Below are 23,250 nucleotides of genomic sequence, written 5' to 3'. Positions count from 1 at the left end.
TTGTCTGAAATGTTTTCGTGTTGCATTATACTACTGGAAACTCTACCAAACTGGATTAAGTCTTTTGGGTTAATAGGCATTCTCTTTTATCCTTCTCTTAGGGAAGTCAAGGGAAGGAAAGATACTTTTATCTCTTTTGCCTTTATTTTTCCAAATCTAGAATTCCAGTTAGTATGATTAGATTATATATTTAGGTTAACATAGACTTTTGTGAAAGTATCCTTTGGATTTAAATATCATCTGTGATATGCTTGGAACTGGACAAAACTCTTAGAAATTTTTTTTTTTTTTTTTTTTTTTACTCTTTAAATGATTTTATTTTATGTGCAAATAATGAACAGATGTTTTACCCATAAATTCTACTTTCCAAAAACAGGAGCTTTTTAAAAGAAAACCATGTAACTTTTAAAAGGCATTGAGATTCCTCTGCTTCTAGATCATTGGTAGGCTAGAAAAATAAAGTTTGTTCTACCAGGAATCACAAGTTGGAACTGAGTATTCTCCAAAGTGGAAATTCTAGAGTGTAGTATCACTCCAGGCAAAGATTATTCCGTTCTCATCCCCAACACCCAAAACTACTTATCAGAAGGTTAAACCAGGTCAAAACAGTCCAGCACAATTAGGCTTCATCAAACAGTATCATTCTGCTCTTCTGAGATGCAAATAAATCAAAACAGGAAATACTAAAATCAAAATAGTATCTGACACTGTCATACAAATTGTTATTTCCTTGTCGTATCCCCCTTTCTATAACATTAATAAAGGGAATATTTTACTGCAAAGAATATTTTATTTTATACATCACTAACCATGAATTTTTGCCATTACTTATTATACAAAGGCTGCCCTGTGCCATTATCCAAATGGAATAAGCATTTTACATCCACAATTCACTTCTATAGTTAAAAGCAGAATTTTCATGAGTAAGTACATCTGTCAGTGAAGATTTAACACTGAGATGCAATCAGTAATATCTGATGTTTTATAGATGGCAATGTAGAAAATATTTTTATGTAGAAATACTTCAATCACTTTTCATTTAAGTGACCTTGTGTAAAAAATAAACTAATAATTTAGCAGTCCCAAGTGTCCAAAGGGCATTTTCAAATGCACATAAAAGAAATGGTTACAGATATTTTTAAGAAGCGTCTTCCATATCCACATCCTCTTGCAACTGCTGTACCATTTTCTCTTCCAAATGCTTCCCTTTGCCTGCAAGAGGGGCTCGAATAAGATGGATGTTTTGCTTGACTTCTTTGATATCCTGAACTTTCTGTAGCTCTTTATTTTTCTTCAGTCTGTTCATTATAAATTTAGCTTGGCGTTTCTGTTTGATCTCTTCAACTCTCTTCATTGCATCAATAGTTTTATTCCATAGCTCTCGCTGGTATTTGATAGGTTCATTTCTACGCTTTTCAAATTCAAATGAATTATCCACTGTAAGCTCTTTACCAGCTGCTTTCCGGAATGCTTTGGTCCACCTAACTTTGCGAGGATTGCGCTTCTTTTTAAAGTTTTTATGACATTTAGATTTACAAAATCGGAACACCTTGCAATCGTTGCGTACGAACATCATGCCGTGGCCAGGGTAGATGGGCCCGGAACAGAAATAACACTTCTCGATACGCATGTTGAACCCGCGTGGGTCCCCACTGACGGAACGCCAAGCCTCGGAGGAAGTCTCTTAGAAAATTAAATATGCTTAATTGCATTTTTTTTCTTAAAGTGTAGAATTTTATTTGAAAATGAAAGCGGAGATGAAAGTACATACATAAGGGCTACATAATGAATATCCTTAAGCCCTATCATTTTTAGTCAAGGAGGTTAACTGAATTTAGTGAGTAAGAAAAGACTCAAGAGTCTCTAGAAATTTGGAAACATTCTACCCAAAACAGAAAATAGAGGTCCTCCATAATAAGGCTAGTAGCAGGAAAGGGGAGCAGCCTAGAATGAAGGGAGGTCTTTCTCACTGTCACCACATATGTTTTTTAAAAAAATTGATCCAGGCTGGGCGCGGTGGCTCAAGCCTGTAATCCCAGCACTTTGGGAGGCCGAGGCAGGTGGATCACGAGGTCGAGAGATCGAGACCATCCTGGTCAACATGGTGAAACCCCGTCTCTACTAAAAATACAAAACATTAGCTGGGCATGGTGGCACGTGCCTGTAATCTCAGCTACTCAAGAGGCTGAGGCAGGAGAATTGCTTGAACCCAGGAGGCGGAGGTTGCGGTGAGCCGAGATCGTGCCATTGCACTCCAGCCTGGGTAACAAGAGCGAAACTCCATCTCAAAAAAAAAAAAAAAAAATTGATCCAAACAAGGGTATAGTATTTGGAGAAAAAGTTGGAGAAGAGATATTCTGGTGGGTAGACAGGAAAGGCTTCCCAGATTGAAAGAGGACAACTAAGGTCCAGTGCAGTGACTCAACACCTGTAAATCCCAGCACTTTGGGAGGCTGAGGTGGGAGGATCTCTTGAGGCCAGGAGTTCAAGACAAGCCTGGGAAACCTAATGAGACCTCATTTCTACAAAAAAAAAAAAAAAAAAAAAAAAAAATTTAAGAAATTGACAGGTATATGTTGGTACATATCTGTAGTCCTAGCTACTCTTGAGGCTGAGGCGGGAAGATTGCTTAGTCTAGGAGTTTGAGGTTGCAGTGAGTTATGATTGCATCAGCCTGGACAAGAGAGAGACACCGTCCCCCACACCATCCTTCCCAGTCCTCTGCAAAAAAAAAAAAAAAAAAAAAAAAAAAAAAAAAAAAAAAAACCACGAGAAAAAAGAGAAAGGGCAACTAATAGGCCTATGGAACTCATGAGATAGAACAAGTAGAGTTTAATTTCTAGCTTGAAATTTTCTGAGGGGAAAACTTTTTAAAGGATTAAAAGCTATCAAAGACAAAGGTATAGAGAGAATGCCACGAAACTGGTCAGTGGTTAGTAAAGGCAGAAAATAAATATTAAGAAGTTAGGGACAGTTGCTTTGAAGGCTTTATACCTCTGGAAAGAAACTTGACTCATTATAAGACAAAATAATAACACAAAAACTACCATCTTTTAAAATAGTAATTTTTCCCAGGAAGTAAAAACTCTTAGAGAAATGGAGAAAGAAAAAAGTACAAGTCTAATCAAAGAACTTTCTTCTTAGACATTTTCTCTTTAGGCTTAAGGGTATACCAGAATCTTATAGGTATATTCCAAGAAGTGTGAGGATCTAGGTCCCCCAGAGTTTCTCTGGTGAACAACCACCAACTGTTGCTCATCTCCTGAATTGAGAAAACTCTTAACAGGGGAGGAAATGAAGGTCCTTGGTCTCTAAGAATAGAGAGGCCACTTCTCACACTCCTGTGTTTGAAAGGGAAGAGTAAGTCCAACAAACAGCAGCTACTGTAGCTGCTAATCAGAGAGTAGTATTCAACATGGAAGGACATAGCTGATGCCATATTTTTAAGGACTTATGCACAGGGATTAAAAACAGTGAATAGAGTTGAAAGAAACAGCCCCAATTATAAATATTTATATTCATCCTTTGGGTAAAAATTTCCCCTTTGCCTTTTTTTTTTTTTTTTGAGATGGAGTTTTGCTCTTGTTACCCAGGCTGGAGTGCAATGGCGTGATCTTGGCTCACTGCAACCTCCACCTCCTGGTTTCAGGCAATTCTCCTGCCTCAGCCTCCTGAGTCGCTGGGATTACAGGCACGCGCCACCATGCCCAGCTAATTTTTTGCACTTTTAGTAGAGACAGGGGTTTCACCATGTTGACCAGGATGGTCTCGATCTCTCGACCTCGTGATCCACCCGCCTCGGCCTCCCAAAGTGCTGGGATTACAGGCACGTGCCACCATGCCCAGCTGATTTTTTTTTTTTTTTTTTTTGGTATTTTTAGTAGAGACGGGGTTTCACTTTGTTGACCAGGATGGTCTCGATCTTTGACCTCGTGATCCACCTGCCTCAGCCTCCCAAAGTGCTGGGATTACAGGCGTGAGCCACCATGCCCGGCCGCCCCTTTGCCACTTTTAAGTCTATAGGGATTTCAGGAGAAATTGGAGTCAAACTATAGGTCTAGAGGCCAACAATTTATTACAACAAAGAGCATGTTGAAGCATGATATTGAAGTTATATTGGATACTCTCCTAAAGTCCTTTGATTCTGTATTTTAATTCTATTGAAGCACAGTTTCTGGGAAATATAAAAAGAATTTTTGTGTGTAACCCCCAATTCAATATTTTATAGTTAAGTGTAGTATAAATCCAGGAAACACACTCCTACATATGGGGATTATCATGTATAAATTTGTTTGAAAATAACTGTACTGTTCTTGTGAAATTTATAAAGCAATCTGTTATAAACTAAATCATACCTCTTTCCAAGCCATCCTTCTGAAATCAGCTGACAAAGTTAAAGTCTAATTTCCTAAGATTCTTTATCTTTTGACATGTTACCATCTTTCTATCTCTGATTGTATTAGAGATTTTGGGAAAACAGGTTGCAAAGTTATTACCTTGTTATAAACTAAATCATACCTCTTTCCAAGCCATCCTTCTGAAATCAGCTGACAAAGTTAAAGTCTAATTTCCTAAGATTCTTTATCTTTTGACATGTTACCATCTTTCTATCTCTGATTGTATTAGAGATTTTGGGAAAACAGGTTGCAAAGTTATTACCTTGTGATTTTGGTACATGTACTAATATCCATTTTATTCCAACACCAATTTCAGATAATTTCTTCAGATTGTCCTTCAAAATGGGTCCTAAGTAAAACCTTACTTTTCAAAATTATCTATTAGAGATATACCACAAAATGGAAAGAAATAAAATGCGTTTTACTTAGTATAGGTATGGAGAATTTTTGTTCTCTCAATATATCTGTTTTTAGAAGTAACATGTTTGGGGCTGGGTACAGTGGCTGACACCTATAATCTCAGCACTTTGGATGGCCAAAGTAGAAGGATCACTTGAGCCCAGGAGTTTGAGACCAGCTTGGGGAACCCAGTAAGACCCCGTCTCTACAAAAAATAAAAGATTAACTGAGTGTAGTGGTACATGCCTGTAATCCTAGCTACTGGGGAGGCTAAGGTAAGAGGATGGCTTGAGGCCAGGAGTTTGAGGTCACAGTGAGCTGTGATCGAATAACTGCATTCCAACCTGGGCCACAGAACAAGAATGTCTCTTAAAAAAAAAAAAGAGTAACATATTTGGGTAACATATTAAGCTAGACCATAAAGAAGGCTGAATGATATCCTCCATTTATTCAGATTGTTAAGAAACTCCAAAATTTTTATTAGCTTCTAAAAATAAAGTTAAATTCTAAGAAAGTATGTATGTATAAATTATATATATGTGTGTATATATGTATATAAACATGTATATATGTGTATACATAGTATCTATATAGCTCTGTGGAATAAACACACTTGGGTATCAATTATTATCAAAATTCCTTATCCAATAATACATCATTAATTTTTATTAGCGGTCCAGGATTTGTTTAGCATCTTGTTTAACATTTGAAAATAAAAACATAAATTTTTGGTTCTCAAGGATAGTGCTATTAAAAGAAAATCTCAAACATCAGTGGTTAGTAATTTTTTCCTTACAGAACAAAAACTTTTGAAATTTCATTGTGGGACTTAATCTATTTACATTCCTAAAACTGAGAATAATTAATGTACTTGAGATCCTTGTATGCTGGTATACATTCATAAGGTTCTGCTGTTCTCATAAAACAATTTGACTAGCAAACATATTCATTACAGTTTCAAAAGAAAACACCCTATTTGACTCACCAGAAAAAGCTTTGTGATCTATATCCTATTATTTCTGCTGCTGCTGCTGAGCATGGAATACATTTGGGGTTGAAACAGGAGATAAAAGAGATACATTTATTAGGGGAATACCAACTTTTATGGCTCCCCCTGCCCCCACCACCTAAAATTAGCAAGTCAGTGAAAGAACTGCAAAAGAATATAAAGAGGAATATTTCCTGTACTACTGTAGAAATTTTAGAGATTAAAAACCACTACATAGGATTTGTTCTGTACCTTTTGAAGAATGAATGACTTCCCCTCTCATCTATTTTCCAATTTTATAGTAAAAACTGGCTTTATAATCATAATCTAAAATTTTCTTTTGGTGTAAAAAATAGTTTTGCATTTTATGGAAACAACTGTCCTCTTTAAAATTAATCAAATATATAATAGAATATATTGGTTGCATATAAGAAGAAAAGGTTTAAGGATTAAAGTGTTCAAAGAACATTAATTTGGTGGAATTTCAATCAATGTTATGCGATCATGTCAGAGGTGAACCCTTCTTTTATCAAAATTCCCAAGGTGGAACTATATTTTATAAAATTTGATACCAAATTATGTTATAGGAGGATTTCAATATTGTCTTAAACATTGGAGAAAAAATTTAATTTAGTCAAATTACATGAAAAGGCAAGAATATTGATCATGTTGATGGTATTTCTAATATTTGGAAAATGTTATAAAAAAGAAATATAAATACCATTCAGATTCTGAAAACCATGGCAGATGCAAAATTAAGGAGTAACAGTTACAGATGAATGAAAAATTAGACAAAAGCATATTAAGTGACAAAATGGCAAAGCAAAAATAGAATTAAATCATTAAGATTAAAATAGTATACTGTTGTAAAATATATGAAAGTATTAAAAGTATTATAATTAAAAGTGATTCTTATCCTAAATATGAAAATAAATATCAAATAATGTGAAACGTAACGTCTAATAGTTTGGTAAGGAAAAATAACCCAAAGCAGAGAAAATAAAAGACACCTCACTATTCCCAATGTGGTTATTATTTATGGAATGGATAAAACATGTTGTAGAAAAGGTCATTACAGTTAGATTAGCACATAAAAAATCAACATGCCACATCTACCTAAATAATTTTGTAGAACAGCTGAAAAAGCAAATTTTATCAAATTTAGACAGCTTATATTGGAATAACTGAGTATGGTGAGGTATTAACTAACCCTAAGTTTCACAACGGGCAGCTTCTAGCTGTTCTGTTGAAGCTGGATCTCGGCCACACACGGATCACTGGACAAGAAATCAGTTGAGCTGGACTAGAGCTGCCCAATTGTCTTAATAATGAATGCTCCACACTGTCTGTTAAGTAAAGAGAAAATATAGATCAGGAATACTGAATGGAAAAAAAAAATAAGTTAGAACAGATGAATGCAGACCATCAATCAACATTCACTAAATATCTGCAGAACTTTGGTACCAATTAAATCAAAATGTTAAAAAGTGAGAGGCTAGCAATTAGGAGGGCCCCCGAACTCAGGAAAAGCTTGTTTCTGCTGAGAGCTTAGAATTGATATTAAACAATCTCTAGTCTAGTGTTACAGTATAAATGTTTGGTAAATAAAACGAGGGATGGGTCAGCACAGATTACGAGTTACATTTCCTTCTCTTAGGTGAGTCTTAAAAACTTGTTTTTAAAAGAGGAATTGTGTTTTTGGCAAGAGGCTCTTTAAAAAGTTGTCCAAAACCCAAAAGTATCCTTTAAGTGGGCATAAGTAAGACAGGCATATAGGTACTTATGCTGTATAATTCAGAAGAATTTCACATACCTGTGTCATCCTGGCATTTTTATTGTTGTTGTTAATACTAGTTTGGGTCAAAGAATCAACCTAGTTACTACTACCTTTTTGGCAATTTGGGCCTAAGCCAGCTCCTAATTTAGGGAATCAAGCTGTCCTAAGACATATTTTAAATTTTGGATAGGCTCAAAATTTTCCATATTTGTTCTACTATCTCTAGAGCAGTGCTGTCTAATAGAACAGTCTATATTGATGGGAATGTTTTACGTCTACACTATCAAGTACGGTGGCCACTAGTCACATGTGGCTATTTAGCACTTGAAATGTGGTTAGTTGCAACTCAGGAACTGAATTTTTAATTTAATTTAAATTAATTTAAAATAAAAATTAAATAGCCTCATGTAGCTAGTCGGTACCATATGTGAGACAGCATGGCTCTAATGGCTCAACTTTGTGGGGTTTGCTAAAACCAAACTCTACAGACTGGCCTAAATTTCCCTGGCCTGTTTAATACTGTCCAGTACCATTTACTAATGTTCATAGCTGTATTCCCAGTATCTAGAATAATGACATGCACAAGGTAGGTGCTCAATAAGTATTTGCTGAATGAATAAAATCTATTATGATAATACACAGCTATTCATACCCTGTTAACTACTTATAGGTTATTGGCTGTAACCCAATGAACACTGGCCCTCCCAGGTGAAACAGAGATATATGAAGTTAAACTGTTTTATGTATGTGAAATTACTTGGTTAAAGGCTCAATGTGGTAGAGAGAACAGGGACCAGTACTAACTTCAGTATATTCATATATGAATAATTTAGGTTTGATAAATATGATAAAACTGGAGAGAATATGTATCACTCTGTTGCCCAGGCTGGAGTATAGTGGTGTGATCTCAGCTCACTGCAACCTCCACCTCCCAGGTTCAAGCAATTCTCGTGTCTCAGCCTCATAAGTAGCTGGGACTACAGGTGCTCGTCACTACGCCTGGATAATTTTTGAATTTTTAGTAGAGATGGGGTTTCATGTGCCGCTTAGGCTGGTCTTGAACTCCTGACTTCAGGCAATCCACCCACCTTGGCCTCCCAAAGTGCTGGGATTATAGGCATGAGCCACCGTGCCTGGCCAGAGAATATAATATTTAATGGGAAGGGTGTGGCTAACAGTTGATGAGAGTGATAAGAGGGGAAAACTTAATGTCAGATAAAAAGCTAAATTCAGATTTTATGTATGACTAAAAGATGGAAAGTGAAGATGTAGAAGTTTTGAAGAAATGTACAGTAATCCTAGGCTGGGCATGGTGGTTTATGTCTGTAATCCCAGCACTTTGGGAGGCCGAGGCGGGTGGATCACCTGATGGATCCAGGCAAGGTGGGTGGATCATGAGGTCAGGAGTTCGAGATCAGCCCAGCCAATATGGTGATAGCCCATCCCTACTAAAAATACAAAAATTAGCTGAGTGTGATGGCACACGCCTGTAGTCCCAGCTACTTAGGAAGCTGAGGCAGGAGAATCGCTTGAACCGGGGAGGCAGAGGTTGCAGTGAACTGAGATTGTGCCACTGCACTCCAGTTTGGGTGACAGAGCAAGAGTCTGTCTCAAAAAAAAAAAAAAAAAAAAAATACATATATATATATATATATAGTAATCCTATTAGGCAGTAATGTAGCTTTGAAAAAGGATTTGGCAGTGGAGAGATAAATTAATAAAGCTGACCCTTGAACAACATGAGTTTGAACTGCATGGATGTACTTATTAAATATATGTGAAGTTTTTTTTTTTTTTTTTTTTTTCTTCCTGAGACAGGATCTCACTCTTTCACCGAGGCTGGAGTGCAATGGTGAGATCTTGGCTCATTGCAACCTCTGCCTCCTGGGCTCAAGTGATTCTTGTGCCTTGGCCACCTGAGTAGCTGGGATTACAGGCATGCACCACCATTCCTGGCTAATTTTTGTATTTTTAGTAGAGACAGAGTTTACCCATGTTGGCCAGGATGGTGTCAAACTCCTGGCTTCGAGTGATTCACCCATCTTAGCCTCCCAAAGTGCTGAGATTACAGGCATGAGTCACTGCACCTGGCCACTTATATGTAAAGTTTTTTTCAATAAATATATCAGAAAATTATTTGGAGATTTGCAACAATTTGAAAAACCTCACAGATGAGCTGTACTGCCTAAGAAATGGTGAAAAAATTAATAAGGCATTTTAAAAGTTAGGTATGTCATGAGTGCATAAAATATATATAGGGTCGTTCTATCATTTACTACCATAAAATATACACAAATTTTTAATAAAAAGTTAAAATTTATCAAAACTTCTGCATGTAAACACAGTCCATACATGGTGCTATTTGCAGTTGAGAGAAAAGTAAACAAATGTAAAGATGCAGTATTATATCAAAACTTCATAAAATTTACAGTAGGTTCATACTGTATTACTATAAAATTTTCATAGCAACTTCCTATTACTATTGCAGTATGCTCAAATGATGAGCTCAAGTATTGTGTCTGCTTAAAATACCATGTGATGATAATCATCTCTCTGTGAGCAGTTCACCTCTCCAGAAAATTGCATATTAAAGTAAAATTTAATCTTTCTTAGTTTTTGCATATTTCTCGTGTTTAGTGCAATACTGTAAACCTTGAATAACACCATAAGACCCTTAAGAAATGTCACTAATGATGCAGGAAGTGCTCCCAAGAAGCAAAGTCATGACATTATAAGAAAAAGTTGAACTGCTTGGTATATACTGCAGATTGAGGTCTGCAGCTGAGGCTGCCCACCACTTCAAGACAAATGAATCTAGCATAAGGACCATTGTAAAAGGAAATTCATGAAGGCACTGCTGCAGCTATGCCAGCAGGCACAAACACCTTGCACTTTTTGTAAAATAATATCTTTTTATCTTGTGTTAGAAAATGCAGCTTTTATGTGGATGTGGGATTGCTATAAGAAAGGCAAACCTATAGACTCTAATATGATTTGAGAAAAAGCAAAGTCATTATATAAAAACTTAAAGCAAAAGGAAGGTGAAGGATCTAAAGCTGGATAATTTAATGCCGCTAAAGGGTGGTTTGATAATTTTAGAAAGAGGTTTGGCTTAAAAAATGTCAAGATAACAGAAGAAACAGCTTCTAAAAGGCAGCAGATGAGTTCCAGAAGGCAGCAGATGAGTTCCAAGTTGCCATTACGAAAATCATTGAGGAGAAAGGATATCTGCCTAAACAGGTTTTTAATGCAGACAGAAGTGCCTTATTCAAGAAAAGAAAATGCCAAAAAGAACATTTATTAATAAGGAAGAGAAGCAAGCATCAGAATTTAAGGCAGGAAGGGTGAGGCTAACTCTAGTGTTTCGTGCAAATGCAGTCAGGTTTATGATCAGTGCTGCCCTTATCTATAAAGCTACTAATACCTGAATCTTGAAGGGAAAACATAAACACCAGATGCCAGACTTTTGGCTGTGCAACAAGAAGGCCTGGACAGTAAGAACCCTTTTTCTAAATTGGTTCTACTGATGCTTTGTCCCTGAAGTGAAAAAGTAGCATGCCAGTAAAAGACTGCCTTTTGAAACTCTTTTGATATTATACAATGCACTGGCCACCCAGAACCCTACGAATTCAACACTGAAGGTATCAAAGTGGTCGATTTGTCCCTAAACACAATGCCTCTAATTCACCATGTTGGCCAGGCTGGTCTTGAACTCCTGACTTTGTGATCCACCTGCCTTGGCCTCCCAAAGTGCTGGGATTACAGGCATGAACCAACGCACCTGGTGCCATTGACAATTCTAAAGTAACAGTTAAAGTTACAAGAAAACTATGGGCTTAGGTCATGAAAGTAATCTTGAGGGTAAGGTCTTATTAATTGTATTTACATCACTGCAGATACTATTTTTCAAATGTCATGCTTAATGGATATTTGATGAACTAGTGAGGATGAGCTCTTACTTAAGGCTTGTTATGTGGTAGAGTCCATATGTTATTTTTATGCGAAGGACAACTTATTTATGTGACTTATAGAGTTAACTAATGATCCATAATACATGAAGATTCTGCCAGATTTGACAGTATGTAGCAATATTTAAAGAAATGGCAATAATAACTTAAATCTGTAAGTCAATTTTTATTTCAGGCATAGTTTTTGTTTGTTTGTTTTTGAGACAGTTTTGCTCTGTCACTCAGGATGCAGTGCAGTGGCATGATCTTGGCTCATTGAAACCTCTGCTTCTTGGGTTCGAGTGGTTCTCACACCTCAGGCTCCGGAGTTGCTGGGATTACAGGCATGCATCACCATGCCCAGCTATTTTTTTTTGTATTTTTAGTAGAGGCAGGGTTTCACTGCAATAGTCAGGCTGGTCTCGAACTCCTGGCCTCAAGTGATCTGCCCACCTTGATCTTCCAAACTGCTGGGATTAAGGCATGAGCCACTGCGCCCAGCCTATTCTGGCTATAGTTGTAATATCATCCTCCAATTAAATATGTATATTTTTGCCAGATTAGAAGGATAAACAAATGGATCTGATTTTTATTCCCTTTCCTTATTTTTAAGAAAATTTCTTAAAGAGCAGCATTCAAAAATGAGAAAAAAATGTACCAAGTCAATATAGGAAGTAAAAATAAAGGGAATTGAGGTAATCTCCAGCTCATATAAGCATTATGGGAATAAGACAAAATTGACAGTATGGAACAGAAAAGATCCTATAAATATTTTTTAAGTAAAAATTTATTGACCAAACTTTAAAGTTTAATGGGAGGCTTTTAAATAAACCTTGGTTTAATTTTCAGGATGACATGAAGAACTCTTCCTTAAAGGTTTACAAGATGAAATAAGCAGCTATTTTCACATTGCAATAAAGAGCTAATACAATTTGGGTTAGGAATATCTCATTGCAGAAAGAATTTATTCTGCAAAGATAAAGTGTTCTGCAATGTACAAATACTTTAAAAACTGTTATCATTTTGAAGTTTAAATATAAACAAAAAGTACAATACAATTAAACAACACTGGTTTGTGAATGGTATACCTAAGGTCTAAAGTACTGAGGAAAGAATGGCAAAGAAAATGTATGGAATGGAATTTTATCTGAATGTATTTTATCTGATTTAGTTGTACATAGAAAAACTCACTCAAATGGATAGAATTCTATTTAAAGTCTGCAAAAGGAAAAAGGAAGCAGAAAATTACTGCAAAAAATATACTAAACTTTCTTACAAAGTGAACCATTGAGACAAAGTGAACCATTGTAATTATTTCCAGGTTACATGATACATTTGAGATAAAAGTTTTTGTAAAATTTATTTTAAAAAATAGATAAGATCAAGGGGAAATGTGATCTGTTTTCTCTCCTTAGAAGCTTTTGGAATTTTTTCTATTATTCCTGCCATTCTGAAATTTCACAATAATTTGACTTAGTGTGAGTCTTTTTTGCAGTAATTGTGGTGAGTAGTTGGTAGTAGGCCCTTTCAATTTAGAGACTCTTGTCCTTAAATTTCTAGAAAGTTTTCCTGTATTAATTTATTGATAATTTCCTCCGAACGATTTTCTCTACTCCTCTTTCTGCAATTTAAAAAATATTTGACTTCTTGGATTCATCTAATTTAATCTTTTCTCTATTATTATTCACCTCAGTCTTTTTTGGTTCTTTTTCTGAAAACTTTTGCCTTTAATGTTTAACTCACACATAATTTATTTCAGTTGTCACATTAGTGGAAAAACTAGTGAAATTTTAGAATACGGTATGTAGTTTAGAATGTACTGATGTTCCTTTCCTGTGCCAGTGCCTGCCAGCCAAAGGATGAAGTAGGTGAAGGATATATAGAACTCTATTATTTTTATAATTTTTCAGTAAATCTGAAATTATTTCAAAACACAAGGCTATAAAATCAAAAGGACAGATGTTTGAGAGAAAAAGTATCAGGGTGTCTACGCATACACCAACCACTTCTCATTAGTTTCTGCCTATTTCTGAGAGGATATTAACTGTAGTTTCTTTGACATTTTCTTCTGCTCCCTACATTGTATGTTTCTTATGAATTTCTTTTTTTCTGTTTATTTTGTTCTCTCACTCTAGAGGTTTTCTTCTAATGTGGCTGCATGTTCATAGTTATGAGGGAGGCACTAAAATCCTAATGGAAAGTTCTTTGTGCACGGTTTGTCAGTGATCTTCACTGCAGGGATTTAAGGGACCAGCTAACTTTTTCTCTATGGTAGAAAGCATGCTTGAATTAGAGTCTTGGATCTGCCATTTACTCAACTATGCTACTGTGGGCAAGTTACTTTTTATGCTTAAAGTGATCAAAGTTAACACTGCCAGTAATGAGACACATTGGCATCTCATATCCCCTGACATGACACACTGATAAGGGCATATCACCTCTGTGATATTATTGCTCCAAATTGAAAACCTTTATCTAATTCAGAGAAAACATAGGCCAAACCCAAAGTAAAGAGTGTTCTACAAAATAACTAATCAGTATTTTAAAAAAGAATTAAGGTCACGAAAGACACAAAAGACTATGTAACTGTCACAGATTGATGGAGAATAAGGAGACATGACAAAGTAATGTAGGATTTAAGATTAGATCCTAGAACAGAAAAAGAACATTATTGAAAAAGCTGATGAAGTTTGTAGTTTACTTAATAGGTCTGTAGTTTACTTAATAGTATTTTATGAATGCTAATTTCTTGGTTTTACTAATTGTTTTGATTATATAAGCTGTTAAAATCAGAAGTTGAGTGAAGAGATATATGAACTCTGTATTTTTTTTTTTTTACAACCTTTCTGTAAGTGTAAAATTATTTTAAAATAAAATGTTAAAAGGCCAAGGACGTTTGGTGGAGTGGGATGACGGGGGAAAGATAATTGCTAGGATATCTATGCATGAATTGCCCTCTCATTAATTTTGCTTGAAGCATGATGAATTCTGTTTTGATTTGTAAATTCAAGTCACAGTGTTTTTGTTTTGCTGTTAAAATTTCTGCACATTCTTTTTGTTCCATTTATTCTGTATTCTTTTCTTGAGAATTACTGTGTTTTGGTTGGATCTGTCTCTCTGCTCTCTCTATTCTAGCATTTTATTTCATCATTTCATCTTTCATGTTATTTTCTTTTACATTCTGGAAGAATTAAAAGTATCTTTCTCTGTCAAGGATTTCATTTTCTGTTGCAACTACTGGCCTTTTATGACAAAGGCAAATATGATTCTTTCTATCATGTCAAACAGTTTTTGGGCAGTATTTTCTTATAGTAGCCAGCAACCATTTCATGTTTCCTGTTTTTCAGTTTTCAATTGCTTTTTTAAAGATCTATTATTGAGAATATGGGATATATTTTTAAAATTGTATTTAATTTCCTCTCATACATATGTTCTTATACATATTTGTACTATTCATCCTTGCTTCAATTTAGTGTCATACTCATTTTTTTTTCACAGAACTCATATAATATGTATTTTCTGTTTACTCATCCTTCAATGGGGATCTACCCATGACAATTATAACTGGTGTCATGAACACTTGATTCTCCTAACTGTTCTATATCATCGCTTTTAGATTTACACCAAAAAGGAAGCATTTTTTTTTGCTCCTCCTGCCTAGTTCTTTATGAGTGAAAAATTTATTCTAGAGAATCTGAGGCTATTGTTTGGCTATATACCACATACATGAAAATTTATACCTTCCTTATATGTTCAGAGTTACAAAGCACCAGCTTTTCCTGTCTCTTCCCTTTATATTATATTGTTTTATACTTGTCCTTCCTAGGTTTTACAGAATACAAGAAAATTTTAGTCTCTAAATTGATTTATAAGAAGTATTAATGAAACTCAAATGAGGAAATGGTTGGGAAAAACACACAAGCAGCAGAAGCTTTTTATAAAGTAGAGACAGTTGTTAATTTTTAGGTAAGCACATGCTTTGGGTCTCTGAACTAGAAGTAGATAGTGGTAGCGGTTCAGATGCCTTTCCAATTTACTTCTGAATCATACTTTGTAGACCATTAGTTGTGTTTTTCATTTAAGTCCAATCAGCACTTTAATTAGAAGAAATTCTTTATAGCCTGGCAAGTGGTTAAATATGATCCTTAATATCTATGTTTTCATGGCTTGTTGGTAGACATGAGAGTTAAATAAAATACAAATTGAACTTAATCCATATAAGAACAATTTTATTAGACACTTAATGCAAAAGTGTAAAAATACTGTAAGAAAACAGAAACACTTTAGAATTCTCCACTCATACCCTTCATACCTTGGGATTTGATATTTATCTTAGAAACATAATAGTTCATATACCCAGAAACACAGATTTTCCTTTTGTTCCTTCCTAGTTTGTGGAATAATTTTGACATTATGTGGTTTCACTTTGTTGACTTTAAAACTTAATTCTCTTTTTCTCTTTTTTAAAATTAGAGATGTCTTGCCATATTGCCAGGCTGGCCTCAAACTACTGGCTCAAGTGATCCTCCTGCCTTGGCCTCCCAAAGTGCTGGGGTTCAGGTGTGAGTTATGACACCTGGCCTAAAACTTGATTCTGTGTAAGATGTTACTGCTGAATTAGGGAATGATAGCCCTAATTAGTATCATATTAATCTAGTTACCTCTATTTTGGTCTGTTTTGTATTTATTCATTTTTGTATTTGACTTGACAGAGTATGTAGGCTGTGGCTTACAGTCAATGAGTAGTTTCTGGTAAACAGTACCTCACAGAAGTTAGACTTGTGCTCTGAACTCTGTATAAGGTTTCTATTTCATTGAATAGATTTGTTGCTTCCAGATAGTTTTGACATGTGAAATTCCTGCTTTGGGATATTCTCGATTAACATTCACAAAGTTGTAATCATTAAGAGTTTTAAAAATGACTTATGCTTATAAAAACAGATTCAAACTCTTCCAAAGAATATTTCCACCTTTCTATTTTAAAAATCACCAAGATTTTTGGTACTAGAGAAAATTTGCATTGGAAGTAAAAAAAGGCTAGTGTTTCAAATGTTATTCACTAATTTTTTTTTTTTTTTTTTTTTTTGAGACGGAGTTTCGCTCTTGTTACCCAGGCTGGAGTGCAATGGCACGATCTCGGCTCATCGCAACCTCCGCCTCCTGGGTTCAGGCAATTCTCCTGCCTCAGCCTCCTGAGTAGCTGGGATTACAGGCACGCGCCACCATGCCCAGCTACTTTTTTGTATTTTTAGTAGAGATGGGGTTTCACCATGTTGACCAGGATGGTCTTGATCTCTTGATCTCGTGATCCACCCGCCTCGGCCTCCCAAAGTGCTGGGATTACAGGCTTGAGCCACCGCGCCCGGTCCCACTAATATTTTAATATTAGTAATATGTTTTAGAAAAAGATTGTTTTGTAATATGGAACAACATTTGTATATTAAGATTTCCATGTTATAATACAAATGTAATATAAATAAAAATAGATAATTTACCACACAGTAATACATGCATATTAAAGCATTTCTACAGTTATACAGTACTAGAAAACTACAGAAGTGGTTTTCGAGCGTGTCTGTCTTTGAGTGGGGCATCATTTTGTATTGAGGGCCACTAAATCACCCAAAGAAAAATATTGAGTATAAAATGCATAGAACACTTAACCTTAAAAAATAAAAACAAGAAACACAAAATTCTACATAATCGTCTCGTGTTTCAGTTTTGACTTTGGAAGTCTATTATGATTTTTTTTCATCTCTAACAAAAGAGGAATTAGTGATTAAAAAATAAAAAAAATTTTTAGAGATATATACAGTCTCACTCTGTTGCCCAGGCTAGAATGCAATGGCGTGATCATAGCTCACTGTAACCTTGAATCTTTGGGCTCAAGTGATGCTCCTGCCTTAGCCTCCTGAGTAGTTAGCACTATAGGCGTGCACCACCATGCCCAGCTAGTTAAAAAAATTTTTATTTTGTAGAGACAGGGTCTCACTATAGTCTCAAACTTCTGGCTTCAAGCAATCCTCCTATCTTGGCCTCCCAAAGTGCTGGGATTTCAGGCATGAACCACCACACTTGGCCAGAATTGGTAATCTTTATATGACTACATTAAAGAGTAAGATACCAGTTTCTCTGTACATTTTCTGATGTTATCTACTCACAGACCTAAGAAAATTTAGAGAATATATAAAACTAGAAGAATTAAATTTTAAGAATGTTTAACATTAATATCCTTTGGAAATTTCTCCTATCCAAATACCACCCACCACCCTGTCCTCTATTCAAATTATTCAATTACTCTCTCAGTAACTGAAAATAACTATCACTTATATAATACAGCATAGCAATATCAGTGATTTCTGCAGAAGTATATTTGGAGTAAATGTTAACGTCAGAAGAAGTCTGTTTTGGAAGATTTTCTAACAATACTAAAAATGAAGCCTCTATAAGTAATGTTTAGTAACACTATAGGTTTTGACACTATGTCAAAATTATGGTTTTATTTCACGTTTGCTGTATAGTGGTAAAGGCAGTGGAGGGATGCAGTGAGTGGTAATGGCAGTGAGCGGTGATGGGCTGAAGGGACATGAGAAGGCTGGGAGGCTTCTTAAAGTAAGACTGTCTTGGTATTGAGTTCAATACATAGGATGTGCCAGAACATAAATATGAGTGTGAAATAGCTAACATCCATTATTTTAATGCAAAGACTATGCCTACCTTCCTCACCAAAGTATACTGTATGCAGGATTCATATTACCATCTCAACAGTTGATCTGTCTGTGGCTCTCTACTGCAGACAACGTTCATTTACTTAAAGGGATGATGCAAGAGTTTCACTAAGAACTTTGGTCCTAAGGGAATATGAAAAATTCCCTGCTACATAGTAGATAGTTAAAATATGTTGATTATATACATGGATATAACTAGATTAGCATTCTTTGGCCTGAATCTGACTAAGGAGGCATGAACATGATTCCCAAACTGGAAGAGGAGATCATTAATTGTTTTCACCTCCCCATAAATGTCACATGCCATCAATATAGATAATAAAAATCAGAGTACTATATATTAAGTATCTAGAATAGGCAAATTCATACAGACAGAAAGTAGATTAGAGGTTACCAGGGACTAGGGGTTGGGAGGAAGCACAAAGGAGGAGTTATTGCTTAATGGGTGCAGAGTTTCAATTTGGGATGAGGAAAATGTTTGGAAACAATGGTGATGGTTGCATAGCATCGTGAATGTAATTAATGCCATTGAATTGTACACTTAACAATGGATAAAATAGAAAATTTTAAGTTGCATATATGTTACCACAATACATAAAAAATTGACCATTATAGTTAATTTAGACTTATATTTCATTCACACGAAAGAGTTTGCTAATTCTGTACTTCTCATCATAAATATCCAAAGTTGTTCCTTTCTAAAAGAGAAGCTTAGAAAACTTGAAATACAATAGAAGAAAAACAAAGTAAAAAGTCAAAGCAAACTTCTTACTTTAATTGGTTCAGGCTGCATCACAGGCGCAGGTATAGTGATGGCACTTGGAGCATAAACCTGGTGATATGTTGCTTGAACTCCATGATCAGAATAAGACTATTACAAAAAAGTGAGAGAAAAAAATACTACCTTTCATTTATTAATTCAAAATATTTATTCAGCATTTACAATATACTAAACATCTTGCTATACAATGTAGAAATAGTTAAAAACACATTCTTATAATCTGATGAGGGAAATAGTACAATAATCATAAGTCCTTCAGACACGTATAGGGATACAACAGGCAGGGGAAGATTAAGTAAGTGCAATTATGGCTTGTCCAGGAGATGGTGGTACCATTCATTGGGATACAGAATACAAGGAAAGCTTAATATTTATGTAATTGTGCATGAGGGGTTGGAGAGAAGGAGTTAGGTTTGTGATATACAAAATTTGTGATATTTGTAGGAATTCTAGTAGAAGTATACTACTGATAGATGTGGCTCAAGACCAGCATTGTCAAATAAAAGTATAATGTGAGCTACACATGTTATTTAAAATTTTCCCATTGTTACGTTAGAAAAGAAAAAAAGGTAAAATTAATTTTTAGTAATGCATTTTATTTAAACTAATACATACTAAACTATTATCATATAAAAGTATAATCAATATAAACATTACCAAGATGTTTTACATTCTTTTTTCATATGGTGTCTTCAAAACCCAGTATGTATTTTACACTTAAGGGACATCTCAATTTGGTTTTGCCACATTTCAAGTGCTCAGTTGCCACATGTGGCTAGTGGCTATTGTAGTGGACAGTGCAGTCTAAAACTCAGGAGTGAGACTGGGGCTAGATATATGGCTATGGATGATAACAACAGAATGAGTATATGTGGTGAAAGAATGGAGAACCAAATATGAAATTCTGCCTTTAAAGGAAAATAAATGGAGGTAAAAGGATTGCCAGAAGAGAGTAGTATCATGGAAATCAAGGGTAGGAAGAGTTTTAAGGAGTAGGTATGTTTCTGAGAAGTCAAATAGACTAAAAAGGAAGGAAAGTTTGTGGCAGTTAGGAAGCCATTGAGGACCTTTGTCCAAGGCAGCTTTGGCAGAAAGGTAATGAAGTAGACTTCAGCAGCTGAGGAGTGAATGGATAGTGAAGTAGCAGAAATTCTGAATGTAGACTACTTTTTCAAGAAACTTGGCTTTGAAGGGTAGCAGAAAATTAGGGAATTGGTGAGGGTGCGTATCATAGTTATCAATAACATTGCCTCTTACAAGGTGCTAGGCACTATGCAAAGAACTTTGTATACCATATCTCTAGTCTTTACATCAATCCTGCAAAATAGATTTTCCTGATGTCCTTATTTTACAAATAAGAAAATTTTGAAAGCAAGACTATGAATGGTTAAGTAATTCCTCAAAGTAACACAGTAAGTGGTGAAGCTGTAAACCAGTGGAGACAAGAAGACTTCAAATACAAGAGAGAAAAATAACTGTAGATAGAATGAGGTCCCTGAGGAGGAGGGAACTGACAGCATCCAGATTGCAAGAGGTATAAACAACCTTGGACAAGACTGAAAGTCGCTAAATAAATATAAGAAGCTAAGGATGAGTTAGGATTCAGGTAAGTTTGTCTTTTGAGGGTTGGAGGCTGAGCTGGTTTCCACAAATTGGTTCTTACCTTGCAAAAGAGAAGGCAAAGCTGTATTTTCCGAATGACACAGACAGTTGTTGGAGTGGGGGCAATCTGGTAGTACTGAGGGCTTGGCAAAGGTTTAATATAATCATTGAAATAAGTGAGTGAAGATGCTAACTTTTTTTTTTTTTAAAAGGAAGTCTGACTAGAACACTCTTAAGAAAAGTCCCGAAGTTCTTAATTTTAGGGAAAAAAACTATAAACCATCCCACTCTATTCATTAAGTTATGTATTAGTCAGACTATACTGTCTACTAGAAACAATATTGAAATCAAAACATGCAAATATTTTGTAAAGAAATACCACACAAAGTACAAGTTATAAGATAATATTGAGCAATATTTTCAGAAAAGCCTTACTAGATTCTATTAAATAGTGCATATATTCTGACAGTATCTGACATCAGGAATTAAAAATATGATTTAATGCCAAAAGAGATTCTGACAAAAAATCAAATGTAAAAGCTTTCTTATCTCACTACCTGCTCCGTGCAAACAAGAAAATAACAAAAAGGACAAAATACAGATTTTTACAATGCCATCAATTAAACAGGAAAACGTCTATGACTCCCAAACCACACACAATGTAAAATGTCTGCCAAGTGCAAGTTGGACCAATATAGAGGAAGATTCTGAAGCCTCCTCAGACATCAGAAAGGATAAAGATTTCCCTAGAGGTTGATGGTCTGGAAGACCTCTTCAAAGATATTTTAGAGTCTTGAGTGCAGAAGTATGTATTGGTCAGGGTGAAGTAGAAGCACAAAATATCTCCACAGAGATCCTATTTTACATGACTTAGTAACAGGAAAGGTAGAATTGATGTAGAAATCATATTTATACATTTTTTCTTGTCTACTATCTAGCTTTTACCTAAGGAATACTGCTGGAGGTGAAGCAGGGTAAAAGTGGGAAAGGAAGTAGCACTGCCACATCCCAATACAGAATATCTGTGATAAAAAGGACTTCACAAGGAATGAAAATGATCTCTGTTAAGGATGTGGAAGAAAGGGAATCCTTGTACACTGATGGTGGGAATGTAAATTAGCATGGTCATTTTGGAAAACAGTAGGGCGGGTTCTCAGAAAATTAAAAATACTCTCATATGATCTAGAAATCCCATTACTGTGTATACATATCTAAAGGAAATGAAGTCAGTATGTCAAAGAGAAATCTGCACTTCCATGTTCACTGCAGCATTATTCATAATAGTCAATCGATAGGGAATCAACTTTAGTGTCTATCAATGGGTGAATGGATAAAGAAACTGTAGTATCTCTATTCGCAATGGAATATGGTTCAGCCTTAACAAAGAAGGAGATCCTGTCATTTATGACAACATGGACGAACCTGGAGGACATTATGGTAAGTGAAATAAGCCAAGCACAGAAAGACAAATACTGCATGATTTCACTTATATGCAGAATGTGAAAAAGTCGAACTCATAGAAGCAGAAAGAAGAATGGTGGTTGCCAGGGCTGGGGATGGGGAATGAGATAGAAGATGTTGGTCAAAGGGTACAGAGTTTTGGTTCTAAAGGATAAATATGCTCTGGAGATCTACTGTATAGCATGGTGACTACAGTTAATAATAATGTATTATATACTTGAAAATTGCTACGAATTAAGGTACTTTAGATGTTCTCACCACAAACGAAAAAAAAAAAAGGATAACCATATGAGGTGATGGATTAACATGATTGGGGTAATCTTTTCACAATGTGTACATATATCCAAACATCATACTGTACACTGTAAATGTATACCATTTTTTTTATTAATTACACTTTGGTAAAGCTGGGGAAAAAAAGAAAAAAGCAACCACAAAAAAAAAAAATACGTGGGGCATGAAACAAAGAATAAAGAAATCCTAGTAAAAGTATTGATAGTAAATATTAAGATCCAACTGTGGAAATTATTGTCTCAGAACAGAATTATAATGTTACAAAAGTAATAAAACAATGTACTTAAATTGAGAGGTGAATGCTAATTTCCTAATCTTTCAAGACAATGATTTAAAACATATCATGCACATGGTATTGGTACAAAAACAGACACATAGACCAATGGACCAGGATAGAGAACTCAGAAATAAGACTGCACATCTACAACCATCTTCAACAAATCTGACAAAAACAAGCAATGGGGAAAGGATTCCCTGTTTAATAAATGGTACTGGGGAGGTCCAGGGCAAGATGGCTGAATAGGAACAGCTCTAGTCTGCAGCTTCCAGTGAGAACAACACAGAAGGCAGATGATTTCTGCAATCCAACTGAGGTACCCAGTTAATCTCATTGGGAGTAGTTAGACAGTGGATGCAGCCCATGGAGGGTGAGCAGAAGTAGGGTGAGGCGTTGCCTCACCTGGGAAGTGCAAGGGGTCAGGGAATTCCCTCTCCCAGCCAAGGGAAGCCACGAGGGACTGTGCTGTGAGGGACAGTGCTATCAGGCCCAGATACTGTACTTTTCCCACGGTTTTCGCAACCTGCAGAACAGGAAATTCCATCGGGTGCTACATCACCAGTACCCCAGGTTTTAAGCACAAAACTGGGCAGCCATTT

At 35.5% G+C, this 23,250-nt stretch overlaps 2 protein-coding genes across 4 annotated transcripts in view; both read right to left on the bottom strand.

Annotated features, from left to right (window-relative positions):
• Positions 1-1,003: 1,003 nt before the first annotated feature.
• LOC120364294 (putative ribosome biogenesis protein RLP24) lies at positions 1,004-1,668 on the bottom strand. Its single transcript, XM_039469815.2, has one exon. It carries the CDS (start codon positions 1,628-1,630, stop codon positions 1,139-1,141), a length of 492 nt encoding a protein of 163 aa, XP_039325749.1. The 5' UTR covers positions 1,631-1,668; the 3' UTR covers positions 1,004-1,138.
• A 3,721-nt stretch (positions 1,669-5,389) lies between these two features.
• BOLL (boule homolog, RNA binding protein) overlaps positions 5,390-23,250 on the bottom strand; it is a 57,103-nt gene continuing 39,242 nt past the window's right edge. For all 3 annotated transcript variants that reach the window (XM_039469843.2, XM_039469845.2, XM_039469844.2), the window contains 2 exons: positions 19,009-19,107; positions 5,390-7,130 (listed from right to left, as the gene is read on the bottom strand). In XM_039469843.2, coding sequence (XP_039325777.1) covers positions 7,107-7,130; positions 19,009-19,107 — 123 coding nt within the window. In that variant the 3' untranslated portion in view covers positions 5,390-7,106. The remainder of the gene's footprint in view (positions 7,131-19,008; positions 19,108-23,250) is intronic.

The sequence above is a fragment of the Saimiri boliviensis genome, chromosome 5, assembly GCF_048565385.1.
Source record: "Saimiri boliviensis isolate mSaiBol1 chromosome 5, mSaiBol1.pri, whole genome shotgun sequence".
Classification (NCBI taxonomy): Eukaryota; Metazoa; Chordata; class Mammalia; order Primates; family Cebidae; genus Saimiri; species Saimiri boliviensis.
This window is presented reverse-complemented; position numbering and strand designations above follow the sequence as displayed.